Source organism: Pyxicephalus adspersus, chromosome 2, assembly GCF_032062135.1.
Source record: "Pyxicephalus adspersus chromosome 2, UCB_Pads_2.0, whole genome shotgun sequence".
NCBI lineage: Eukaryota > Metazoa > Chordata > Amphibia > Anura > Pyxicephalidae > Pyxicephalus > Pyxicephalus adspersus.
The window spans coordinates 125771327-125795299 of NC_092859.1; the positions used below are offsets into that span (position 1 = coordinate 125771327).

The window sequence follows — 23973 nt, forward strand, 5'->3', positions numbered from 1 at the left end:
TTGCTATATTCGAGCGAATAGCTGCCGAATCGAATAGTGAGCTATTCGACCAACACTAGTGATGAATAATGAGTGTTTTTATTATTACCTAAATTCTGTGTACCTACATCCAATCCATCCCAAAAAATGCTTAGACTCACTTTCCAATAACATTGAATACCATTGGAGGAAATTGTTAGGACCTTTCATCATCACAAGTCCCTGGGTTTGAACAGACTCTATTCTAAATGACACAAAACCTAAAAGGTACTCAAGATACCCATTTATGCCTACGTAACTCCTATAACAGCACCTTAAAATCTAGTTCTCTTCCTCACTTGATAAGAGAGAAGTTAATTATCCCAAATCTTTGTGTTGTATGTTGTGTGTGTATATTTATAGCGTAGCATAGCATGGGGGGTATATACAGTATGTTTATTGCACATTGTGAAAATGTAGGTATCATGCTTAGGGTTCCTTAGAAATGGATAAGGTCACTTTTTATTACAACCAGATATTTTCAAAAATTGTGGTCTTTTAATAACAGTAATCAATAAATAAAAATGCCTACAATTATAACTATATATGACCACAGTACACACATCAAATAGTCAACCCCAAAAATGCCCCCATGGTAAAAGTAAACAATAATCAGCAGTTGCAAAACGTGGAAGCCTGTGTGTTTTACTCTTGGGATATGTATCAGGCACCTGGAAGGAAGCAATCCCCACTCTCTGGCCGAGAAGCAAGACAAATGCACTGCAGATACTGCACATAGCTTATGCAGGGGGTAGGTGTACCAGGGTGTTTAATCATTATTAGCATTACTAATGCCCGTAAGCCTGCAAACTAGTATGTAGAAATATACAGGGCAAATATTAAATGGCCTGGGTGGCAAAAGCTGCCCATAGCAGCTGTGGTATCCTATGCCATAGCCTAGGTTAAAATTTATCCCTGACCACAGATGTGATTACAGATGGACAAGATTATTAAGTGAAGCTAGAAGTGCTAGTCTTTTTGACAGATACTTTTTACCTGGGAGAGTGTTAACTGTATTGCTTCATAGTATTCAAACTTTAATTATTGAATTTTTGTTTCATTTCCTTCGATAAATAAAATGTGCTGCTCTGTGATCCATCATGCCATTTACAGCTCGGCCAAAGATTAAATGATCTATAGCTGTCAGGTGCATTGTGCTTGTTTTAACATCATTAGAGATTGCAGTGAGTCTATTGTTTTCAATTAGACTTCGTCAGTAAGAGAAAAGGATCAAAGGAAAACTGTCAGAGCCTTGATATATACAAGAAATGTCTGCTATCATGCACATATATAATAAAAGCTATTCCTAGAAACAATGTTTTAAGTCATTATCATAGGAACTAAAATTTTCTCATTTTCTTACAAATGGTACCATTTGGAAGGAGAAGGTTGCAGAGGGTAACGACACAAGGCTTTGTCTTTCTGAGTTTGTTTGCATTGTTCCAACTGAGCCCTTGGGCTGCGTACACACTTGCAATGGTTCTCGTCCGATAATCAACTCAGTGCTAATATCTGGCGTGTGTTCAGCGTCCGTCGCCCATTGTCCGAACGACCGTCCTAGCAGATCCACGGACAATGGTCGACAAACGATCTTAATGGAAGTGGAGGGGAAGAGCGCGCAGCAGGGTGCCGCTCCATCGTTCTCTCCCTCCGCTCTCCCTAGGGCAAAACGGTGCTGTATGTACAGCACTCGTTTATGCATTGTGCAGAAGTTTGTCATTGGAAAGGATCATGAAGGATCATTTCCAACAACAATTATTGCATGTGTGTATGCAGCCTTACTGTCCAACTTAAAAAAAAACTCATACGCTGACAGGAATTATGGAAGTACAACCTTCCTAAACAAACTCAAACCTGTCTTTTATTTGCATAAATAAACTGATATTCATGTAAGTAGTGTTTGTTGTGGGGCTAATAATTTTTAGGAATACTATTTCTTAACTTTAAAAAAAACTTTAACAACTTTAATTAAAATTCACATTTAAAAGGTTTCTTGAGTTTAAACTACCACCCTCCTTGGTTGGCAAAACTTGAAATTCTATGATATGTATGGCATATTCTTTGTATATAAAATATTTCATATTTATTAAGTGCAATAATTACCTGCTGGGTATGAACTTTGTTGGCTGGTAAGAAATGTTTTTTTTCCATCATTCTCTTTAGAGTGACCTGCAAACACAAAGAATGAGAATTATTACTGCAGTGAAAATTCTACACATGAAAAACTGCAAAAGCAACTACCAAATACAACTGCAAGTGGGTAAAATTTCAAGGTGCTACTCACAAAATATCATGAATACATAACAATACATACAGCATTTTGATAAGAACATATAGAATATTGTGGAAACAGTAAGTTTGATCGGTGATTTGAGCAGTAAAAGATCTTCATTCAGACAGAGTCTATAGATAAAGGTGATATAATATATTACTTTTCATATTTAAAATAAACAGTAACATAGATTTGTCATGTTGAAAAAGTAGGCACACCCCTACATTGATCACCATTTTAGGTCAATTAAATTGTAATCATGTGCCAATGAATAAAAACTAATTAGGAAGTATGTAGGTGTAGCCTTTTTTTCTAGATCTTTTCACAAAGATTAGAAGAGCTCTCTAAAGCCGATCTTTCAACACAATAATGATACCAAGGAATGCTGAAAAAGAATAAATGAAAGGTTTTTGTCCAACCTACTCCAAGCCTTGATTTGAATTCTGTTGAAATGATGTATTCTACTAAGAAATTTTGCGTTAGGCAAAGGGAGGAATTATTTATTTTTTCTCATAGTACACTGGTACAACACCTGATATTTTCATTAAATGGAAGATACGTTACTCAATGCTTTTTCTATTGACACTGTTTAAAGAAAATATAATGTTTGCTTTAACAAATATGTGAAAAAAGTCAAACATTTCCAGGAATGTCCATATGACTGTTTCTTCAATACCACCGATTGGCCCAGTCCATCTCCTTGAGCTAGTTTGAATCATGTGTCCTACATTTTCCACTTGTTGGAACATTTTACCTTTAAATTTTTATATACATGTAAAGAATTTTTTTGAGAAAAATACCCCAGGGGGGTGGTGTGCTTTTCTAAGACATTGGGGTAAATAACAGTTTCTTTTTTGTGAGCATTTGGAGTGGAATTTCAAGCTGTATGATCAGTTGGGGAAAGCTGAATGCAGAAAGCAGCTGCTTCATTAACTTTTATGCTTTGTGAAGTATTAAAAGTTCTTCATTTCTCTTTCAGATTGTGTAACGTATTTATTATTGGATATAAGTGTGACTACCAACTGTTTTTTTTACTAACTTAAGTTAGGAAAATTTACAAAACACATGCATTTGTATTACTGGGGATGTTTTTCTCACTTTTTATCCTTGTGATTGCAGAACAAAACGTTTTTGGGAAAAGGCTAAGTGGAACAGGAAAGTACAGACAGCAAAACAAAGTTTTTTCCACCACTCCCATTTTTGGTATGAATATAATTATTTTGTTGTTGGTGTTTTGTTTGCTGTCTTTTTTTATCTATCATTTTTAATCCCGTTTACCCTGTGTCAATAATACAAAAAGTGAGGGGAAATCTTCTGAACAGAAATGGGCAGCGTAAAAAACTAATACTTCCCCAATCTTTTCAAAACAAAAGAAATTGACTGAATGCACAATTTAAATCTAAATTCCAGATATAAAGAAAATAACTTTTGCCATAGGTCTACCCCTGAACTGCGAGGATAATATGCTGCTTTATGATTGGAGGAAAAGCTTTGGGGTATAGGTCACACAGAGAAGGCGCCTACATGAGAAAAGCAATATGGTAACTAAACTTCTTCTTATATGATTGTTATATTCTTATCATATAAAGAAGCATTTAAATCTCCTCTTCGGGAAAAAAAAATCTCCCCCCATTTCCCATTCTGCAAAAGTTTTGTTCTGGCATTGAGAGACATGTTTTTATCATAAAGTATGCCAGACTGTACTTTAAAATAACATTCCCCTTACATATATACTTGTATATAAGCCCCAAAAGCCCCCAATACGTGTGAAGGCTACAACCAAAATTGATGAGAACAGCACTGGGATAAAATTAGCTCCATGTTCAGGCAAAGGCTGGTCTACATAGGGAACCACAATGCCTATTTATATTGTGTTTTATAACAATTCCTGACTGATTGCAACTCCATACCCCAAACATGAACCTTACACATGAACCAAAACAAGGTAAGAATTTCTTTATTGCATTTCTGCTTTTTAGCCCTCATCTATCAACATGTAAGCTGACAATAGATGTAAAATACAGAATTACCCCTGTAAATCATTGTATTGTTTTTTTCTTGGAACTTGAAGGCAGTCACAAAACAATATTGATGCACAAATTATAATTTATTACTTTGAAACTAGCAAAAATGAATGATAGGAATATACATGCAATTTTTTCTGAATGTTTTTTTTTCAATAGATATTACAGTAGTTAATATAATATCCAATTTTTATTACTATAATTACAATGCAAAATAAAGACTAATTAGCTTTATTTTAGTATTAAGGCTTTATAGATATTAAAGCTGCAATTAAAATACATGATCTTTCAGACATTTTATTGTACTAAATGTTTCAACTGATGTTACTGACTTGTTTTGCTCTAGGCATTTGTCCTTTGAGTACAATATTCCCCAACCAGTTGATTTTCTTTTATTAGTTCATTTCCAAATGTACAGAAGATTCCTAGGAATACCTGTTCTGCAATAACATTAAAAGTTACAGTAGATTTGGGCCTTTAGCTTCTGAAATCTGAACAACGGGCACATTTTGCTGTCATTGGACATAGGTACAAACATGAATAATCTGAAAATTGTTCCAACCAGCCTAGAAGGTAAATAATCTGCAGTTTTAAAAAACATCAGCGCACATTATTTATAACATTTAGGAAGGTGAATTATTTATAGTTTAGAACATTAGAATGTACAGTATGTAAATAATGCAAGTAAAAAGTAATATTCGCCAACATTTTAATAAATTGTAATTTTAAAAAATGATACAGATACTTTTAGTAAAAAAAAAAGTACACATAAAAAAAGAGTAAAGGGGAATATTGTCATTGGTAGAGGAACCACAGCCATCATGTTAAGTACTAGTTTTTTATGGGTTACCATACTATACCATACCATACTAGGTTACCTGATGGATGGGGATGCACCTACTTGGCATTGTGGATTTCACTGCTGTATCTAACAAACAGCAATCACTACAAAAATGCTTATTCTAAGATGTTTTTCACAGCCAAAAATTAGATTCAAATTTGCCATGAAAGTTTGAATATTATTCACAGTAGTCATTTAAGTAGGAATGAATAGGCAAGAGAGTTATACAGCATGAGCTTCAACAAGTACACTACTATTGTCACTTTGCTGACCATGTGAACATTTTGCAGCAATTATATGCAGAGAACTCAAATAATGTAAACTAAGTAAATGTGTTAATTTTAGCACATGTACTAAGTTAGTGGTATATCCTTTGACTTGTACTGTTGTTTAAAGCTACTGTTTATATAAAAAAACTGACTGTTCAAATTGCCTAGTGCAGCCTTATATACAAAGGCTTTTAGTAACCCACTGGCCCTTTTTAATCATAGGAGATGTAATGCACTTGTTTGGCAATATGGCCATATGAAAGTCTATGGTTGCTCAACGCAAAAGCAATATTTCTATTCAGGGGATGTACACAGTATAGTAATCTGATATTTCATGTGTAAGGTTTCTATTTATTAAAAAGTGCTCCCTGTTGAAGTGGTGGTGGGTGGCATTCAGAATGAGCTGGGGAAAATCCTTGATAGGGGCAGGATGCCTAGATTAGGGTGTGGAGAAACATCAGATCTCCCTTGGTTGGATTGTCAGTCTGTGAGTATGTGATCAAAGAGGATCTCCATGTGCTCAGAAGTCTGCCATGGAGTCAGTGGCGAAAAGGGTGGCATGCTGGGATGCAATGATGACGGATTCTTGGACCTGTCATTGATAAAGGCCACCTGTACAAAGGTAGGACTGTGCCATGATGTACAGCATACTTGCTGATTATGGTGGAAACTCACCACCAAGTGAGTACAATTTTGCCTTTAATTGGTAAAACATTTTTAAAGAATTATCTTTTACTATTCCTGAAGCATGCCTGGTACTACAGAACACATAGTAATATTTGTTTTCATTTGCTGTACAAATAAGCCAAAAAAACCACAAAATGTATCTTTTTAGCAAAGAAACAGTCCAAGAAAAATGTATATACATTGGCATTTTATCAGAGGAAAAAAACTTTATCATTCACCCCTGCATTTGCAGATGGATAGTCACTTGTATTTCATATGCCAAGCATTCTTTGCTTTTGCCAAGCAGTAAAAAATAATGTTTCTTGAAAGTGATTGCTGCTCCATGTTCACCTGCTGCCAACTCTTTTTACTGGCCTAAAGAGGATCAGTCAGCTTCAGAAAATGTTTTTTTCCCGTTTTTGAACACACAAAGCTTAGCATATAAAGTACAGCTGCTGAGGGGACATGTCCTGTATTACCGCTAACTGTTTGTTTATGATAACTGCCTCCATAAACAGATGATCAGTTCCAGTTTTCAGAATAAACCTGGCCATATATGAAGACAGATTGTCATTTAAGGGGAACATTGTAATGCTTTTTGGACATTTTATTGAGAATCTAAAACTAATTGCTGGAATCTCATATAAACTTTACCATGGGAAGGTTTTTAAAAGTAATTTTCAATACTTCTAAAATATTTTTTATATCTGCAGCTTTCATCAGGGATTCTGCAATAAAGATCCTATTGTCCCTGTCTGCCAGTTGTGCCTGATCCAATGCTGATATCATCAGGAAACGCACCATGAGAAATGCCATTCAGCCATCTTCAAAGTGCATGTACACAGGCAGTGATTGCAAAAAAAATGTAGTAGATGAGCAGCAACATATAATTATCACATCTTGCTAATTACCGTTATGTAAGACTTTGTATCAAATCCCACATTTATTTATATATATATTCAAATACCAGTTTTCTCGACGAGGAATTAGAATTTTTGGGACTCGAAAAGATTAAATATAATAACAACAATAAATTGAAATCCTTATTGTGTATTTACAAATATTAAACTTCACGTATCAATACAAAATATTTTCATAACAATTCATCATATTTGAGGAGAGATGGACGATTTATGTTCAGCACATTATAAAAAATGCCTTTCCATTGAGGCTCTATTCAGGCTTCTGATTCCTAAAACATTTGTAATATATACATTAAACTTGTTGTCTCAGGAGCCCAACTTTACACTCGACGCTAGCAAATGTTCCTGGTGTGTAGTGTCCCAAACACAAGTCAGCTTTGCTGCTTTGAAACACTTAAAATGTAAAATTGGGCTCCTGAGACAACAAGTTTAATGTATATATTGCAAATGTTATGAAATATTGGATTGACTCTGAATCAGAAGCCTGGGGAGTTGGAATGGCATTATTTATAATATGCTGAAAATATGTCTAACTTGTTTTTTTTATTCAGTCTCTACACACAAAGTTTTTTTTACATTTATACCCATAACATTAGATTTCCTGAGCATTATGGGTTTTTCTAAAAAAGCACAGCTGGAAGTGTTTTTTTTTTGCAGACACTTTCTTTTTGTCGAAAACTTTATGGGGAGCCCTATTGATAGGCCAACAAATAAGTGAAGAGAGAATGGACCAATATCTACTCTGACTTAGTTGTGTTTAATAATATCAACTTGAGATATTGAACTATGTAAACAAAAGCCTTTATTTGTCATGTTAAATCAAAAAAGCTATCCAAAAGAGTGCTGTCAATTTTGATATCCCTGATGCTCTGAGAATAAATGATGCTCTGAAAATAAACTCAGAAAGTCCTAGCAGTTTACTTGTAAAAACATATTGTAAACTATGGAAACAAAATAAATAGAATATAAAACAATGAATGAAAACAAAGAACAATAGATAACAGACTATGAAAAAAATGAACCATTGAGAATGAACAACCACAGGGGAAATCAGGAATAAGGGCCACTGCTAAAGCAGACCCATCATCACTTTTTTACTTATATAAACTTTAATACTTATATAAAAGGGGTAGATAACCTAAAGTGTATAAAGGAAAATCTCACAACAGAAAGAAAATAGGTAAAGAAAGAAGAAAAAAAAGAAGGGGGTAAAGGAAGAGAAAAAAAGAGAATTGTCTATTTTAGTAACTGGTTAAACTGGTTAAAGGGCATCATTTCACGATGGACAATAGACCTGCTTGCAAATATTAGCAAAACATAGTTGGATTTTCAGGATAAAGCTTTGAAAATTAACCTGGAGCAATAGGTACATCAGCTTATCTCCTAGAATGTCAGTCAAACTTTAGCAATTTAATGTCGATAGTGCTGCTATGCTTTACTAAGAACACACATACCTTATAAAATAGAGCCACCTACATTTCTAGAATTGCCCAAGATATCCTGAATCTAACTTCTTATAATATAAAACCTGATTTTTTATTTTAAAGTTGCAGATGGTATGATAGCCCACATAGTGTTAGCTGTGCATTGTAATACAACTGGGAGAACTTTCACTTCAAAAATTCTCTTTTATAGACCTTCAAAACGTAAGAAAATAAAGATGATGGCCTCCTCACTGTCATCCTTTATTCTGAAGAAATAATTATACCCACACACATGTTGTAATGAATTACAAAGGGCTTTGCTTTTAGTAAAATACATTGTTTCATTCTCAAGGAATTTTAAGAAATTAGAAGCATTGTTTCATTTTTCAACTTTTCATTGTCCACAACCTGCCTTTCTTTTGTTGGTTGCCTGTGTGTCATTCTTTTTCTGTGTCATGTGTGGGCATAAATGCAGATGGGCTGCATGCCAATGTCCATGTACGTTCCCACCATTGCAGTGGTTTCTCTTTAGATCCTCCCACATGTGCAGGGGCAAGAGTGCGGACATCATCGGGAGAAGGAAAATAATTTCTATAAAACATTATTTTTAAAAAAAAAAAAGAATCCAGCATTTTTAGTTAGGGTATGGAATTTATTAAAAGTGGGAAGCTAAAAGGATCCCGAAGTTTAGCTTAAAGAAAATGGCAGGGTTTACTTGAAAAATTTTTTAAACCTATGTATGGCAAAACAAGATAGGGAACAGTTAAGGTTTTAATTTGCGTTTTGATTTTTTTGTATTTTGAGAATAGTAAAAAATAATTCTTTATGTATATGTATATGACCCATTGACTGTCTGGACCTGATTTATTAAAGCTCTCTAAGGCTGGAGAGAATACACTTTCATCAGTGAAGCTAGGTGATCCAGCAAACCTGAAATGGATCTGGTCCAGGATTCAAAACATTTGCTAGCAAATAGCAAATGACTTTGAAGAAATCCATTCCAGATTTTCTGGATCTCCCAGCTTTATTGATGAAAGTGTATTCTCTCCAGCCTTAGAGAGCTTTAATTAATCAGGCCCTGTGTCCATCCTGGAGACATTTCCCATCACTATCTGTAGGGCCACAGTAGCGAGAAGTGAAAAAGATTCACAATCTAATATAAACATACTGAAAACCTAACCCTTCTCTATTTGATTTGAAAGTAGGAAATCAGATGTTGACTTGAGCTTCATCTTAGCACAGAATCAGTACCAGGAATGGAACTTTGTCAATCTGTAAGTCAGAGGAGCATGCTATTTAGAGACAGATTCTCCTGGGGCAGACACAGTTTTAAGGGAGCTGTGTAATTATAAACAATGAACACTCTGACACAGTACTTCAACTTTTATTAGTGAAGTTCTGAACAAGTCAATAAATAATTCTTTGAGAGAGCGTTATAACACTTGGGAACAGAAAGCTCTATGTGACATTCTTCTTTTATGTTACACTTGCTATGGGAATAACATTTTAAAACGTCTCTATGTGGAGTGACAGCAATTTATTGAGATACATAATAATAAACTTTATTATGCATGACAGCCTATGCTTAATGGTAATTACTTTTGATGCTGCAGAGGGCGTAATATCGCACTCATAAATTAAATGACAAAACACAATATCAGCTCAATGCAGAGGATAAACAAGACTAGTTAGGATTATTCTGGGACAAGTATAGTCTCATAGTCATTAGAAGATTGTGAGTTCAACCTTAAAAAAAGGTATTACAGACAAATTATATAGGGCTTTAGGCATTAAAGAAATATGAAGGCTGCCATTGCAGCCCTCTTAATGTGAATAGCCTGTTATATTCCATCACCTCCATGTTTTCCTGATCCCTTTGCTGTTCACAGTGGCTTGCTCAATTAGCCCCAATATCACAACTCCCAAATATATAACAACTCACTGTCATATATTGACATATGGACCAGTAAATTGAGCATCTCAATAAAACATAATTTGTATAGGTCTGTGAGGGATCTCATATATACAGGTCATTTTATGTCTAGTTTATACAGTTTATACTTGCACACTTTGTAGATAAATAATTTTATCAGAGGAACAATAGAAGTGCTTTGCTTTAGGAAGGACGCGAGTGGAGAAGACATTAGTGAATCTGGCCTGGTGTCTGTAGTTCTGCCTTTAGTTTTTGAAAATCACGTGGGAGAGCAGCCTGGAGAGTGGAACATAAATGTTTTGTGAATACACTGCACTAAACAGATTACGGACAGCCATGTGTTCAATAGGGGATTGGGGTTGATGTCTCTGGCATCCTTCTCCAATATCTCTAAATGCTGGAGAAAGTCCGTGGAGCACATTTTGATCATTTTTATATTTCAATGGTTCATAAACTTCATATGTGGTTCTAATTATGAGCTAAGAATTGTATGATGAATGAGAACATTGCATTTTTGGTAAAAACTAAAAAAAAAAAAATATTTGCATTGATGTGGGACAATGGGCCTGATTTTTTAAAGCTCTCCAAGGCTGGAGAAGATACACTTTCATCAGTGAAGCTGGATTTCTTCAAGCCATTTTCTATTTGATAGCAAATGTTTTGAATCCTGGACCAGATCCTTTTCAGGTTTGCTGGATCACTCAGCTTCACTCATGGAAGTGTATTCTCTCCAGCCTTGGAGAGCTGTAATAAATCAGGTATAATGTTCTTATCAGTTGTGTTTCATTTGAAGTTTATTGTGATTATTGAGGTTTATTGTGACTACTTTTTATAGTAACATTTTTGTTAGAGGACTATAAATAGTTACTGCACACAGGATGCAGGGCTGCCCACTGAGTATTTTTTAAATGTTCTTTGAACCAACCTGAGGCAAAATTAAAGAGCAACTTTACTCAAAACAAAAAGAAAAAAACACACCTTCAATCCCGCAGGGCAGTCAGATCACTCCGGGGGTGTCTGGCATCGGGTCCTGTGTCATCTCAGGATCCGTTTCGGAGCTGGCACTCCGGGCGCCGCCATCTTCGCCTTCTCTTCCGGGTTCTTCATCCTAGGTCACCTGACCCAGGCGCGAGATCAGGTGACATACGATGAAAAAAAAATTTGCCGATCTCACTGCGCATGCGTGTCTACCCATTTATGTAAAGTGAAAGTTCGGAGCTTAGGTACGCTTTAGGCAACACTATTGTGACCCAAAATAAGCATGTTCTAAGTACGAGACAAAAGTTTTTCTCATCTCTTAAAAAAGATTTTTTAGAATAGGACCAGCTCAGAAAAGTAGTCTCTATATTTCTTCATTTAAATGTAAACATTGGGCTTAAATGTGTTGGGTTTGTTCAACGAAGTGGGTGCCGAAATGTTTGAACAGTGATCAGAAGAAGGAACGAGTTGAAGCATCGAAAGCTGTTTTGGCCCATTTTGAAGCTGCACAGGGCTTTTTGGCTAGGTTAATGACTGAGGATGAAACCTGACTCTACATCGATGATCCAGAAACCAAGGAACAGTCAAAGGAATGGCGCCACAGCGGGTTCCCACGGCCGAAGAAGTTCTGAACCCTGAAATCGGCCAAAAAAAATAATGGCGTCTGTTTTCTGGGACAAAGATGGTATTCTGTTGGAGGACTACCTACCTCAGGGCTCTAGTATCACCGGACAGTATTATGTTAACCTCCTGGACCAGCTGAAGGAGGTTATCAAGAAAAAATGCCGTGGAAAGTTGACCAAAGGGATCCTTTTTTTGCAGGGCAATGCACCTGCACACATGTCCAATGTTGTGGCTGCCAAATTGAACACACTGGGTATCCAATTGATTCACTATCCCCCCTACTCACCTGACTTGGCTCCTTCGGACTATTATCTGTTCCTGAATTTGAAGAAACACCTGAAGGGGCAAAGTTTTGAGGACATTTCTGACGACAAAGATGAGGCTGAGAGCTGGTTTGTGGCCCAACCAAAGGACTTTTATTTGAACGGTCTAAAAAAGCTGCAACTACGCTTTACCAAGTGCATCAGTCTCAGGGGGGAATATGTTAAATAAATGTGTTATTTCATAACTCTGGCTCTCTTTTTTCTGGGCAAAGCCAGGAACTTCTCAGCACTGCCTCGTACATATGTCTGTGTCATGGTATTCCAAAAATCAAGAAAATCATTGGACCTGATTTATAAAAGTTTTCCATCACTAGGGAGGATTGACTATCATGAGAGATCCCCAGTGATCCACCAAACCTTTTTTGAGGGATCACCAAGGTTCATCCTTGATAGTCTACCCAGTCTTGGTGAACTTTATTAAATTAGGCCTGTTGAGTTGAGAAGCATCTTCTTTGTTTGAAAGAACTAGGTGGCTTTAAATATCTGATATAAATTTAAAATAGACATTAAATATGTTTGTCACTAATATGTCAAGTCCTATCCTATTTCCTATTGTGGGTGTAATAATTATATATATTTTTTTAAATGTTTAAAAAATATTAAAAAATTTATATTTGAGAGTGATATGTTTGTAGAATCACCCGATTTTAGCCAGGACAAGTCCTTTTGTTGCCCTCTGTAAACATTAGTCCAGAACATCTCATTACCTTTTTAATGGAACTGAAGGATGGGGCAAGTGTGATAAATTCACACATGAAAGAAGTAACTGTTTCAAAAAACAATCCTTTAGTAATCTACAAATTCCTTCCCCTGCTTTCCCACCAGAGATTCTCTGGTTATGGATTAACAAGCCTACCGTGTGAACGAGAAGCAAGTATAGAGAAGATATTAAATACACTGCTACAATGGAGTTTCTGTAATCCACTACTTCAAAGAAAATGAATATGGGATACAACATTACAAAGAGTTTCATGTGACACTATGTACTGTGCATTTTCTGCTGAACGCTCAGTACAGTCCAAAGTCAAGGTTCACATTAATGTGTAACTGTTTTTTATTTATTGCTGATCTTCAATGCTTAATACAGCAATTAGGTTGTACCCATTAATAAACACATCATTAATGATATTCCAGGGCACAATAATATTCTTCAAGTTGCATTTTAATATCGTTGTATAATTGTTTGTAGACAGCAGTAAAATAATTAAAAAGGAATATTTCTTTTCTTCAAAATTGAACCACAGGTCATGTAATTAGCTCCTATAAAGACTTTTTTTTACCTTGTTGGAGCTGAATAGAACCCAATGCTGCAGAAATTTCTTAAAGTTAGGTATGTATAGCCATCAATATACATAATATGGCCCTTTTTGGGGGGGATTTTTAGCTCAGTTTGACATTCCTATTGTAGTCATTTGTATTTTGTATCCAAAAACCCACAAATAAAATATACAAAGACTATCTGTGTTAAAAAAAAATTCTCCTTTTATATTATCCTAAATCATATCACTTTTATCCCATAAATTACAGTTGGGGCTTGGAGTGCACTTGCAGATTCTTGTTTTGAAACAACACATTTCTTTTCACACTTGTTGAATAAAGCTAACAATTGCAGCAAATATATCACAGTCCAGATTTAATACTTCCAACCGGCTACTCTCAGAAGTACTTTTTAACAAAGGAGGATCTTTCATTGTTTGTTACAAATAAGTTTCCTAGGAATCGATCTGCGGAAGTCTCTTATGAAATTGAGTTTTGTTTCCAGCAGGATAACATGTTATAACTTGATGAAAAAGTACTGTATCACAACAAAACTGCACGGTCGTCAGGGAAGAAAAACCACACCAGGTACATAATAAGACTGTTACTAAAAAATTGATGGCACAAAGTGCACACTGTAGTAACAGCTTGTTTAACGTTTGATTTTTAACTCTTAAACCAAAAACAATCATTTCATTAAATACCCAGTTTCCAATATCTTGTCACAAAACTGGACACTTCATAGCTAGCAGAAAATGATGCAGCAGCAATTATTTTTAGTGAAAACCATAAAAATCATTGAAAGATTTAGACATATAGGCAATAAAAATATATGCAAATCTTGGCTTTTGCCGTAGAAGTCAAGTTTGACCTGCTCCCTCCTTTCCATCTACCAAACCTTTTTGCTGATTCCTTAGTATTTTGACAATTTGGGGAGTTCAAGACATACAATAAAATATATATAGCAATTTTTAACAGCATCAACTACCTTTATTTACTCAAGTATAAACCAAGATTTTTTTTTGCCTTCAAAATGGCAATAAAAAAAGAATATCGGTTTATAATTGATTGATGTCTTGTGGCATATTCTGGAACTGCATTTTTATTTGCATTTCTATTGATTGCTGTTTTGAACGTTAGTAGTCATGTTTTGAATGGTATTCAAGTCAAAGCATTTCTCCTATTTTTTAAGGAAAAAATAGGTATTTTGTTTTTTATTGAGATCAATTTATGTTCAAGTTTACATGGTATACTTTTACCAGTTTCAACATAAATGTATTTTCTTTTACAAGTCTGCCTTTGCATTGTGAGTGTTTCTAATCAATCGGATGTTCTTCACATGGAACAGAAGGCTCAATGATCAAGGTACATGATGAAAGGCTGGGGTGAGGAAAAGTAGTGATAATGGGTCACAGTGTGGGCCTTATAATTTCACAGGGCAAGGAGAGCAATGTAGTGTCTGTTATTGCATACTGTAAGTGGATTCTTTCAGTTCACAGGTAACAGCGGAATAGTCCTTTGATTTCAAACAAAGCAGCTGCTGTTCTACGAATGTTAGACATTCAAAGATATACAGCCAACATGTTATAGAAACAATCTAAGCAGCTCATTGTAAGATTGTTCCTTGATGTGATATGATAGGTAATGATGGGGGTAATTACAAGAATGAATGAGCTTCTCAGTAAATAAGTGATGGGATTCTCATAATGCAGGCTTGTTTCAGAAATGTTTTTATGTTCACAGTGTTATTTCACTGCCAGTAATCTGATAGCAGGAAAACATATCCTATTGTTGTACTTAACGTATATTTAAATTTGTGCATAGTGTAAAATTTTTAATTGTCTTAGATTCTGCTCTTTCTCAGTTGTACATGAAGATTATGAATACAATTGTTTTCTATGCATGAGATGTTTTCCAATCATTTTTTACTTTAGCTCATTGGTTGTCTCTGGTCAAAAGATCACTTGTGGAATCTATTTTTTTGGACTTTTTACTGTAGAATTATCGCTTTGAAAAGTCCATGTGAAGTGATCATAAGGTTGTGAATACATCGAAGAAGCACTATGTGGTGTACTGCAGTATTGTTTGTTGTTGTATTAGATAGCCCTTTATGGGATATTGTAAAAAAATGAAATGTATCTAAACAAATATAGTTTCCCTTTAATGTTCTATTATGTATACGATCAACCTTGCACAACCTATGGACCTGGATCCTAACTTCATAGGGTGTAGTTATCAGCGGGATGGTGAATATCATAAGAATCACCAAAGGTCATCATATTAGCTTGAATGAACTGCTTTTTTCCTTTCTGGTTAACAGACTGTGATTTAGCATAGTATTGATTGGATAAAATGAGCTAGAGGCATTCACATTTAAATTAGTTGCTAGGTTATATTTTATGTAAATATTGTGTTTAAAAACATCTATAGGCATCTTTAATAGCCATCAACTCAGTATAGTTCTCATGGGGCAGAAGAAGGGGAAAAGATGAAATGGTGTGTTTGCATATTGTTGGATTTGCCTAGATATGGTAAAGAAGCTAAGGGGTTTATATGTAAGAAGTCAGCAACTTAAAAACCAACAGGTTATACCTTTCAGTAGTTTACACCTCAATATAGAAAAGTGATTATTGACTGCATGATAAGTCCATTGTTCTGCATTCATAAAAGCCACTTTCTGCATTGATTGCCTGACTGTGCATTATGTCTACACTAGACTGTAGAAGGGACTTTTTATTTAAATCCTATCTAGTAAGATAGATTGGTATCTGAATAGCAATGGTAAAATAAAAACATGGATATGAACAAAAGCAGAGGTTGACAAAGTAAACCTTTACTGGAAGCTGGTTGTTGGGTTACATAGAGGACTGCCCCTTGGACTTAGCCAGTAGGACAAGGCCAAAATATCAGTGGGAATGTTGCTTATATTGGTGATCATAAGAAAACATGTCTTTGACATTAGTGGTCAGTAGGAGGAATAATTCTTCTTACATTGGTGATCATATATTGGTGTGAAAAATACCCCATATGTTGGTGGTATGTTGGTGGTCAACCAATGTAAATTCCCAATGTAAAATGAATTGGTAGTCGGTTGCTAAATGCAGCGGGACATACAAGTGTTATGGTTCTATTTGCTTATTCCAACAGTATACCTTGCTAGCTGCAAGGGACTAAATACAGGTGGGCATAGGATTTCCCCATGAGCAATTTAACTGGAAGTAGCTCCATGTATGTTGTGGACATCCACAGTTAAAGAAATCACAAAGAAAATACATGTTTCCATCTGACACTTACCCAGTACAGCAGAAAAAAAAACTCCCAAAACAATCAAAATCTTGAGAAAGGGGTTTTGAAACAGATTTTTCAAACTTGATTTTCAAAAAGAGGTGGGACCCATACAAAGCATCCTGTACCGGACTACGCCCAGCATAAAGGTCAGCCACTCCCATTTACTAGTTCCGCCACCAAACTCCATAACTGTAACACTTAACCAACCCCCTAAAATTAAACAACTGGTAAGACTAAGCTATATGCTCCAGACTTGCTCAATGCAACTGAAGGCTCAATCAGGATTCACCCAACCTTTACCCACAATGTACACATTTTTTCACATTGGATTCAATAATGAAATCTGTGAATCAACAATGTTCTAATTGAATCAAATAGGTAAAATGTGTGAATTCGGAGTAAAAGCTGGATGAATCTTAGTGATTGTCTACACTATATACCTTAAATTTCAGTAGTATTTATTTACTTTTATATGACAAATGCTTTAAAAGTTTTTGAACATATATGGCATGCATTTGCCAAAATTGGTAAAGTTTAATTTCATTGAATAACGTACAAAAAATAAAACTGCTTTGGGCAAGTACTAATTATTTCAACAAACATATCACATCATTTCCAATGACTGCTATAGAGAATATTAGTCAATGTTACACATAGATAAATGAAGATTCTACTATACCATAATGTACTGTATACACAAATGTCTGTACTCTTAAAATCCAGGTCTTTGTAGATCCTCACTTCCAATGCCTGGCTACAAAACATTGTACAGATCTAGTCTTCTGTACATGAACTTTCAATTGTAGAGTGTAAAATAAACAGTTCATCACCACATTTCAATGCAAAAAGGATTTAAAAAGTCCTAATAGTCACAAAGTAAATATTTTTTTATGCTATACCAAAATTATTATGAAGATGGAAAGTAAGGAATAATGATGGAAGAATTGTTACTTACATTTACATCGCTTTTTAGCTAATGTTTGTTCAGTGATCATAAAAGCCAGCAAGAGGTAGAAGAGTTGAATCTTTCCCATAGTATAGCTGATGTAATTGCTGACTCCAGTATCTACCTGAAGAGAAGTTCACAGAAGTTAATTATTAAACTCTAAAAAGTAGCTTAATAAATTAAATTTGTGCTGATTTTTTCTGTAACAAAATAATTTTGCTAATATTTGCTTCATTTAAAAGACAGTGGTACCTGTTGTTGGAAAGTGTCAGCTGGCTTTGAGAAAGGTAAAATGCATCAAACAGTTTAAAAAAGCTTGTCATTAGTCACATGATGACAATTGTTTGACAAATGGTTCATTCTGGTCACATTGCGAAATGACCAAACCTAGATACAAGTTCACATTACTTTCACCTAATTCTGCAAGTGTCTCCCTACATTCTTTTTCTAGTTAAAAGTCAACATTTCAATCAGACAGAAAATATTTCTTTTGCAAGGACCATTGCTAAGGATCCAAGCTCCTAACTTCTCAGTGGTTGTTGGTTTTTAGGAATTTATAGCTGCATTACATTCACTTCCTTTTTTTGTGTTCTTAGTGGAAGGTGCTTTCACATCCCGGGTAAATCACAGTTCTGAGAATAAGAGAGAATTAGACAATCCCATGAACAGGGATTTACCTTCCTGGGGACACTCTGTATGCATAAAGTGTATAAAATTCCTCCAGTTACAGTGAAACAATACTGGAAATACTTTTTAATAATTAATCATAGAATAAACCCATGGGAGGATAAATCACATCACAGTGAGGAGGTCTTTGATTGGCTTGATTTTGTGTTTGTGTTGGAATGGGGTTGAGATATTTGCTTGTCTTGGAACATAAAAAGTTTTTATCACATTTGTCTGAGATCATGGGTGTGCCGTTGGGTGCAAACCAAATAGAAGAATGTGGACGGGTTTCCCCTCAAACACCTGCACCCAGTGTCCAAGGACACGGGTGGATTTTTTTAACTTGGAGCAGAGCAGTTTTTCTAGTTTCTACTCAAGGCGCACTACATTGTATTGTATTACTCCCAGTGAGCACCAAAACTGAGTACTTTTTACTCTCACTGACCACCAACACATGTGCATTTACTACTGATAGTGTCCCGTTAGGCTTTATAATTTAGGGTTTCACCAAGTCTTAATCCGGCACGGCTCACAGTGAGCACAGACCATGTATTTTTGACTTTTTCAGATTACTGACATTGGACATTTTTAAATCCAACTGACTTTATATACACAAGCATTTTTTTATTCCAACTGACCTCTGACACTGAGCCAAATGATTAAAAACAAACAACAACAAAAAATCATTATATTTGTAGCCCTTATATTTGTTCATATATTTTTTTATTTATATTTCAATTTTTAAGCTAATTTACACTAAAATATGTATGCTGATTCTGAAAATACAGTTAGTTTTCTTCTATCACGTCAGGTTTTTTCTCTACCGCTTATATTAACGCTATTACTGTAGCGGGGATTTGTATATGCTATTCATTTACACGCAAGACAGTGTGGTCAGAGATTGTGCACTGCTCTACGTAGTGAATAAGCAAAATTTATTTTTCTACTTACACACGTATTTTCTTTCTTTCAGATCGTGTCTGGCTCTGCTGTTTCTCGTCATAAGTGCCTAAACAACCCTGATTCATTTTGTTATATCAGTGGCAGTTTCACCATTCCCAGTCAAAGGGGAGACATCAGCACTCTTGTAGGGCAAGCCTATTTGGCATATTTCAAAGTTAAACTTGGTGATCAAGATAAGTCTTGGGCCCCTCATAAGATGTGCAAACAGTGTGTCAAGGGTTTACGGATGTGGACAAAGGGAACACGTGATAAGATGCCATTTGTTATACCTATGGTTTGGCGAGAGCCAGGAGATCATTTCTTTGACTGTTACTTTTGTATAGTGAAAGTGTCAGGATATAACAAGAAAAATAAATGTAACAGAGTATCCTAGTCTACCATCGGCTTTACGACCAGAGGCTCATTCAGATGAAATCCCAGGGACGGTTTTCTTTACACTACCCCCTCTTGAAGAACATGATTATGGTGATGAACTAGGTGACAAGAATGATGAAGAGTTTGAAATGGAAGAGGACTCCGTTCCTAAGGGATTTGATCAGCATATGAGTTGGGTGAATTGGCACATGATTTGGGCCTGTCAAAGAAGGCTTCAGAACTCCTAGCATCAAGACTGCGTGAGAAAAACTTACTTAAAAAAGGAACAAAGGTATTGTACTTTTGAACCAGAGAAATTGCATTTCTGCAGTACTTTAGAACTGACAGTGGCTTTGTGTATTGCCATAACATACATGGTTTAGGAATATGGAGTTCCAATCTATAACTCAACCGAATGGCAACTATTCATTGATAGCTCAAAGCTGAGCTTAAAGTGTGTCCTCCTTCACAATGGCAATATATTTAGGTTAGTCCCAATCGGCCATTCAGTTTCTGTTTGTGAGGAATATGCAGACATAAGGAGAGTCATTGAGTTGTTGCAATATCACCAACAAAATTGGGTCATCTGTTATGAACTTAAATGGGTATGCTTCCTTCTTGGTCAGCAATGCCAAGTATTCCTGTTATTTGTGCATGTGGGACAGCAGAGCTCGTGAGAGGCATTGGGTGGAAAGGAATTGGCCTTCAAGATCTGCCCTATAACCAGGTGATCCAAACATTCTACATGAGCCACTTGTTGATAGAAAGAATGTTATATTCCCGCCTCTGCACATGAAACTGGGTCTGATGAAGCAGTTACAAAATGCTTAGTTGCATTATGGGCATCAAGGTGCATTTTCTGCATAGTTATCTTTCTAACTTCCCAGAAAACCTTGGTGCAGTCAGTGATGAGCAAGGTGAACGATTCCACCAAGATTTGAAGGTGATAGAAGGACGGTATGGGATGTAGATGGGATGTACATATGATGGCTGACTATTGTTTGAGCACCTGGCGGGATTGTCCTAACACTGAACACCTTAACACCTTAACACCTTAACAAATGGTTAAGGTAAATTTTTACCTTAACCATTTACCTGAATAATTTTCAAATGTTTTACTGTAAAAAAAGTCATAGAGTAACAATAAATCCTTTGTATGAACAAAAGAAAATTAAATAAACAGTACATTCAAGTTGTTTTTTCATTTCTGTTTTTTTATTTCTACTTTTTAATTATATGTAAAATGTGTATGTTTTTTGACAAAAATGGAGGGTACCCTGTATTGTAAAATAATGTGATAACAAAAAAATTGATTTCTGGATTCACCATCAAAAATTTAGTAAAAAAAAGTGTAAGATCTAACTCAACAAAAAATATGTTCCTCTGTGAAATTAAAGCTAATTATACCTATAAACCTGAGATTGTATTACAAAGTATTTTAGTGGAACAAACATTTTTTCTCATAGCCCATTTCTTATCTTATGTCAAAAGGCAGCCTAGGCGTATCCTTAAATCAATTACAAAAGTGTCTAAATGAAGATGAATGGAGGGAAAAAAACAATCTCTGAAAAAATGATAGGCATGAGGCAGGAGTGTACTTAATTGGTGCTTGGGGTTTATTCTATGTATGGAAGCACCTTATGATTTTTCAAACAATATAGAACAATACAATGCATATCACTGGTCTCCTAGAGTGTGGGATAGAGACAAAAAAGCACATTTCTTTGCTTATACTGATTTTTGGGGTCTTAGCCATTCTCTGCTCTATCAAGACAAAAAAAATGGGTTCACATACACTTTATTCTTATAATATTAGGAATCCGAATCTCCCAGATAGATTAGCCCAAAGCAGTGATTTATACCCACACTTTCAGTGTACGTCTGTGTCCAGTACCTGTGTGTACATAGCCGAATGTTGAATGACCTGTATATAACGTCATTGTCAATGTCTCTACATGTATGGCAAAGGTAAAGTGCAAATTTTTGCAATACACATCAAGCTACTGACTGTACAAAGTTCATTTTAAAAAAAGAAAAACTACATTGACAGCTAGAAAACATTCCAGTAGCTGCAGAGTTAATCTGTAAATGTAATGTGGGTTAAGTCACTTCAGTTCTTATTTACATGTGTGTGAAATAGATCTTGGCACACAATGATGCAGAATCCCAGAGACCTGAGTTTGCAATATTCATATGATGCAAATGATCTGCATTCCACTGCAAACACCAGCCAGCATTTGCATTTCATCTCTCTCATCGCTGTACAAATCTTTCACTGGAGGTAACCATAGCCACAGGGGTTCAAAGGCTTTACATACTTTATTTGTGCTCTTTCATAAAAAACAATCAAATAATGAGTATGTTTCAAGCTGTTCCTCTACAATAGCTGTCTGAAGAATATTATAACTAGAATAATGTTTTATGTGTGAGCAGACAAGAACACATACATATACCGCTATTGTTTCATTTATTACTGTAATACAGGTAAAGGTTTATAGGTTCACACAAGGATACATGGTCTATTGCATGCCGGCAGTGTTTTAAATATGCTGTTTGGATTATAGCTATACATTCCTTTTTTTTTTTTTAAATTACGGCTCATGGAACTCTAAATTGAAAAGCCTGTGAGTGTGCTTTGGCATTGTTTTATCTTTGCTGGCTATACAAATACCTTTTAAAATTGTTTTTATAGAACAATAAATAAATATATATATAGAGAGAGGATGTACATGATGGCTATATATTTAGAAATTAGGTGCTATTGTAAAGCCTTTTACCTACCTGTGTTATTGACACTGTTGGAAAAAATGGTGAGTGAAAAAAACAAGAGAGATGGGAGATCCATAGTATAGTATCTTTGGATTATACAGCTACAGATCTAGGTAGGTTGTACTAAACAATTGAAATGGTACAAAACCTATCATCAATTAAGTAAAGTATTTCTCCGACAAGCAGGTCTTGTTTTGGTTGATGGTTGCAATCAAAGCATGGAGAGAATCACACTTGAGTCCCTCCTGGTGGGTTGCGTCAGATGTGATTGATAGAATATGACATGTGCTACAATATGTTCTGAGATTTCCAGTGTTGAAGAAGTGCCTGGTATTGGTGGATTTTTATAAATGGAGCCGACAAATGAAGATATCTGGTATACTTGTATCTTTTTATGCAGGGTCCAGGCTTTAAATGTAAATTTGTGTACTTCATTTAAATGCCTACCCATCTTCTTCTGTCTTTTGAAACCATCACTACTTCCCACAACTCCATATCTCCCCTCCTATTGTCTGTTAATTCCCCCACCTTCTAGATTGTAAGCTCTTTAGGGCAGGGTCCTCTCCTCCTGTGTCACTGTCTGTATCTGTATGTCATTTGCAACCCATGTTTAGTGCACAGCGCTGTGTAATATGTTGGTGCTATATAAATCCTGTTTTTTTATTATTATTAATAATAATAATAATAATAATTATTATTATTATTATTATTAATAATAATAATAATAATAATAATAATATTAATAATATTAATGTAAATGACATGCTTTTAAAATCCCATCCTTGTTTGAGAGCCTGCAGGGTGGATCATGAATGCATTTAATCTGCATAGGACAGCACAGTCTCTAAATTGCCCTGCCAACAAGCCCTTGAATTGCCATGAGTCAGGTGACATCCAGTGTCTATTAACCTGCTCATCAGCCCTATCTCTCACTTGCTTAATTGTAACTCACAATGGCTGACTTTGCTTTCTGCAGCATCCTACTTGGCTATTTTTAACGTGACTGATAATGTGTTAATTTGAAAGTAAAATAAAGTATGTGAGGCTTATCGACATATATCAGATATATGCATAATACATAAAATAATATATTGCCCCTTCATCCCTATAACATTGCTCATTGCAGCACATGTACACTGGGTACTGTCTGGGTATATAAAAGTGTGTCTGGAACAAAACCATCCTATTAAATCTCATGTGTGAGAGTCTTGACAAGATGGAAATATTTGTTCTTGCAAAAATCTGAAGCTACTGGGGATTCTCAGTGATGTATTGTTTCCTAGGAAAATTGTGTTTGAGTAATGCAGAACATAAAGTTAAGAATTTGATATTATTCCAGTAAACGCAAGAAAGAAAATGTATTTTTATAACAATACAGCAAAACCATGTGATCTTTAGTTTTCATAGTTTTTTTAGGTAGCATCGAAAGCATTTA

At 35.3% G+C, this 23973-nt stretch overlaps 1 protein-coding gene and 1 long non-coding RNA gene across 2 annotated transcripts in view; one reads left to right on the top strand and one right to left on the bottom strand.

The window, feature by feature from the left end:
- LIPC (lipase C, hepatic type) overlaps positions 1–18165 on the bottom strand; it is a gene marked incomplete in the record, with an annotated part of 58965 nt that extends 40800 nt beyond the window's left edge. The window contains 3 exon segments of the mRNA XM_072402320.1: positions 2122–2187; positions 17796–17910; positions 18039–18165. Coding sequence (XP_072258421.1) covers positions 2122–2187; positions 17796–17874 — 145 coding nt within the window.
- LOC140324432 (uncharacterized) lies at positions 2180–7264 on the top strand. Its single transcript, XR_011919534.1, has 3 exons — positions 2180–2274; positions 3410–3493; positions 6804–7264. It is a non-coding gene; the product is annotated as an uncharacterized lncRNA (long non-coding RNA).
- Positions 18166–23973: the final 5808 nt, after the last annotated feature.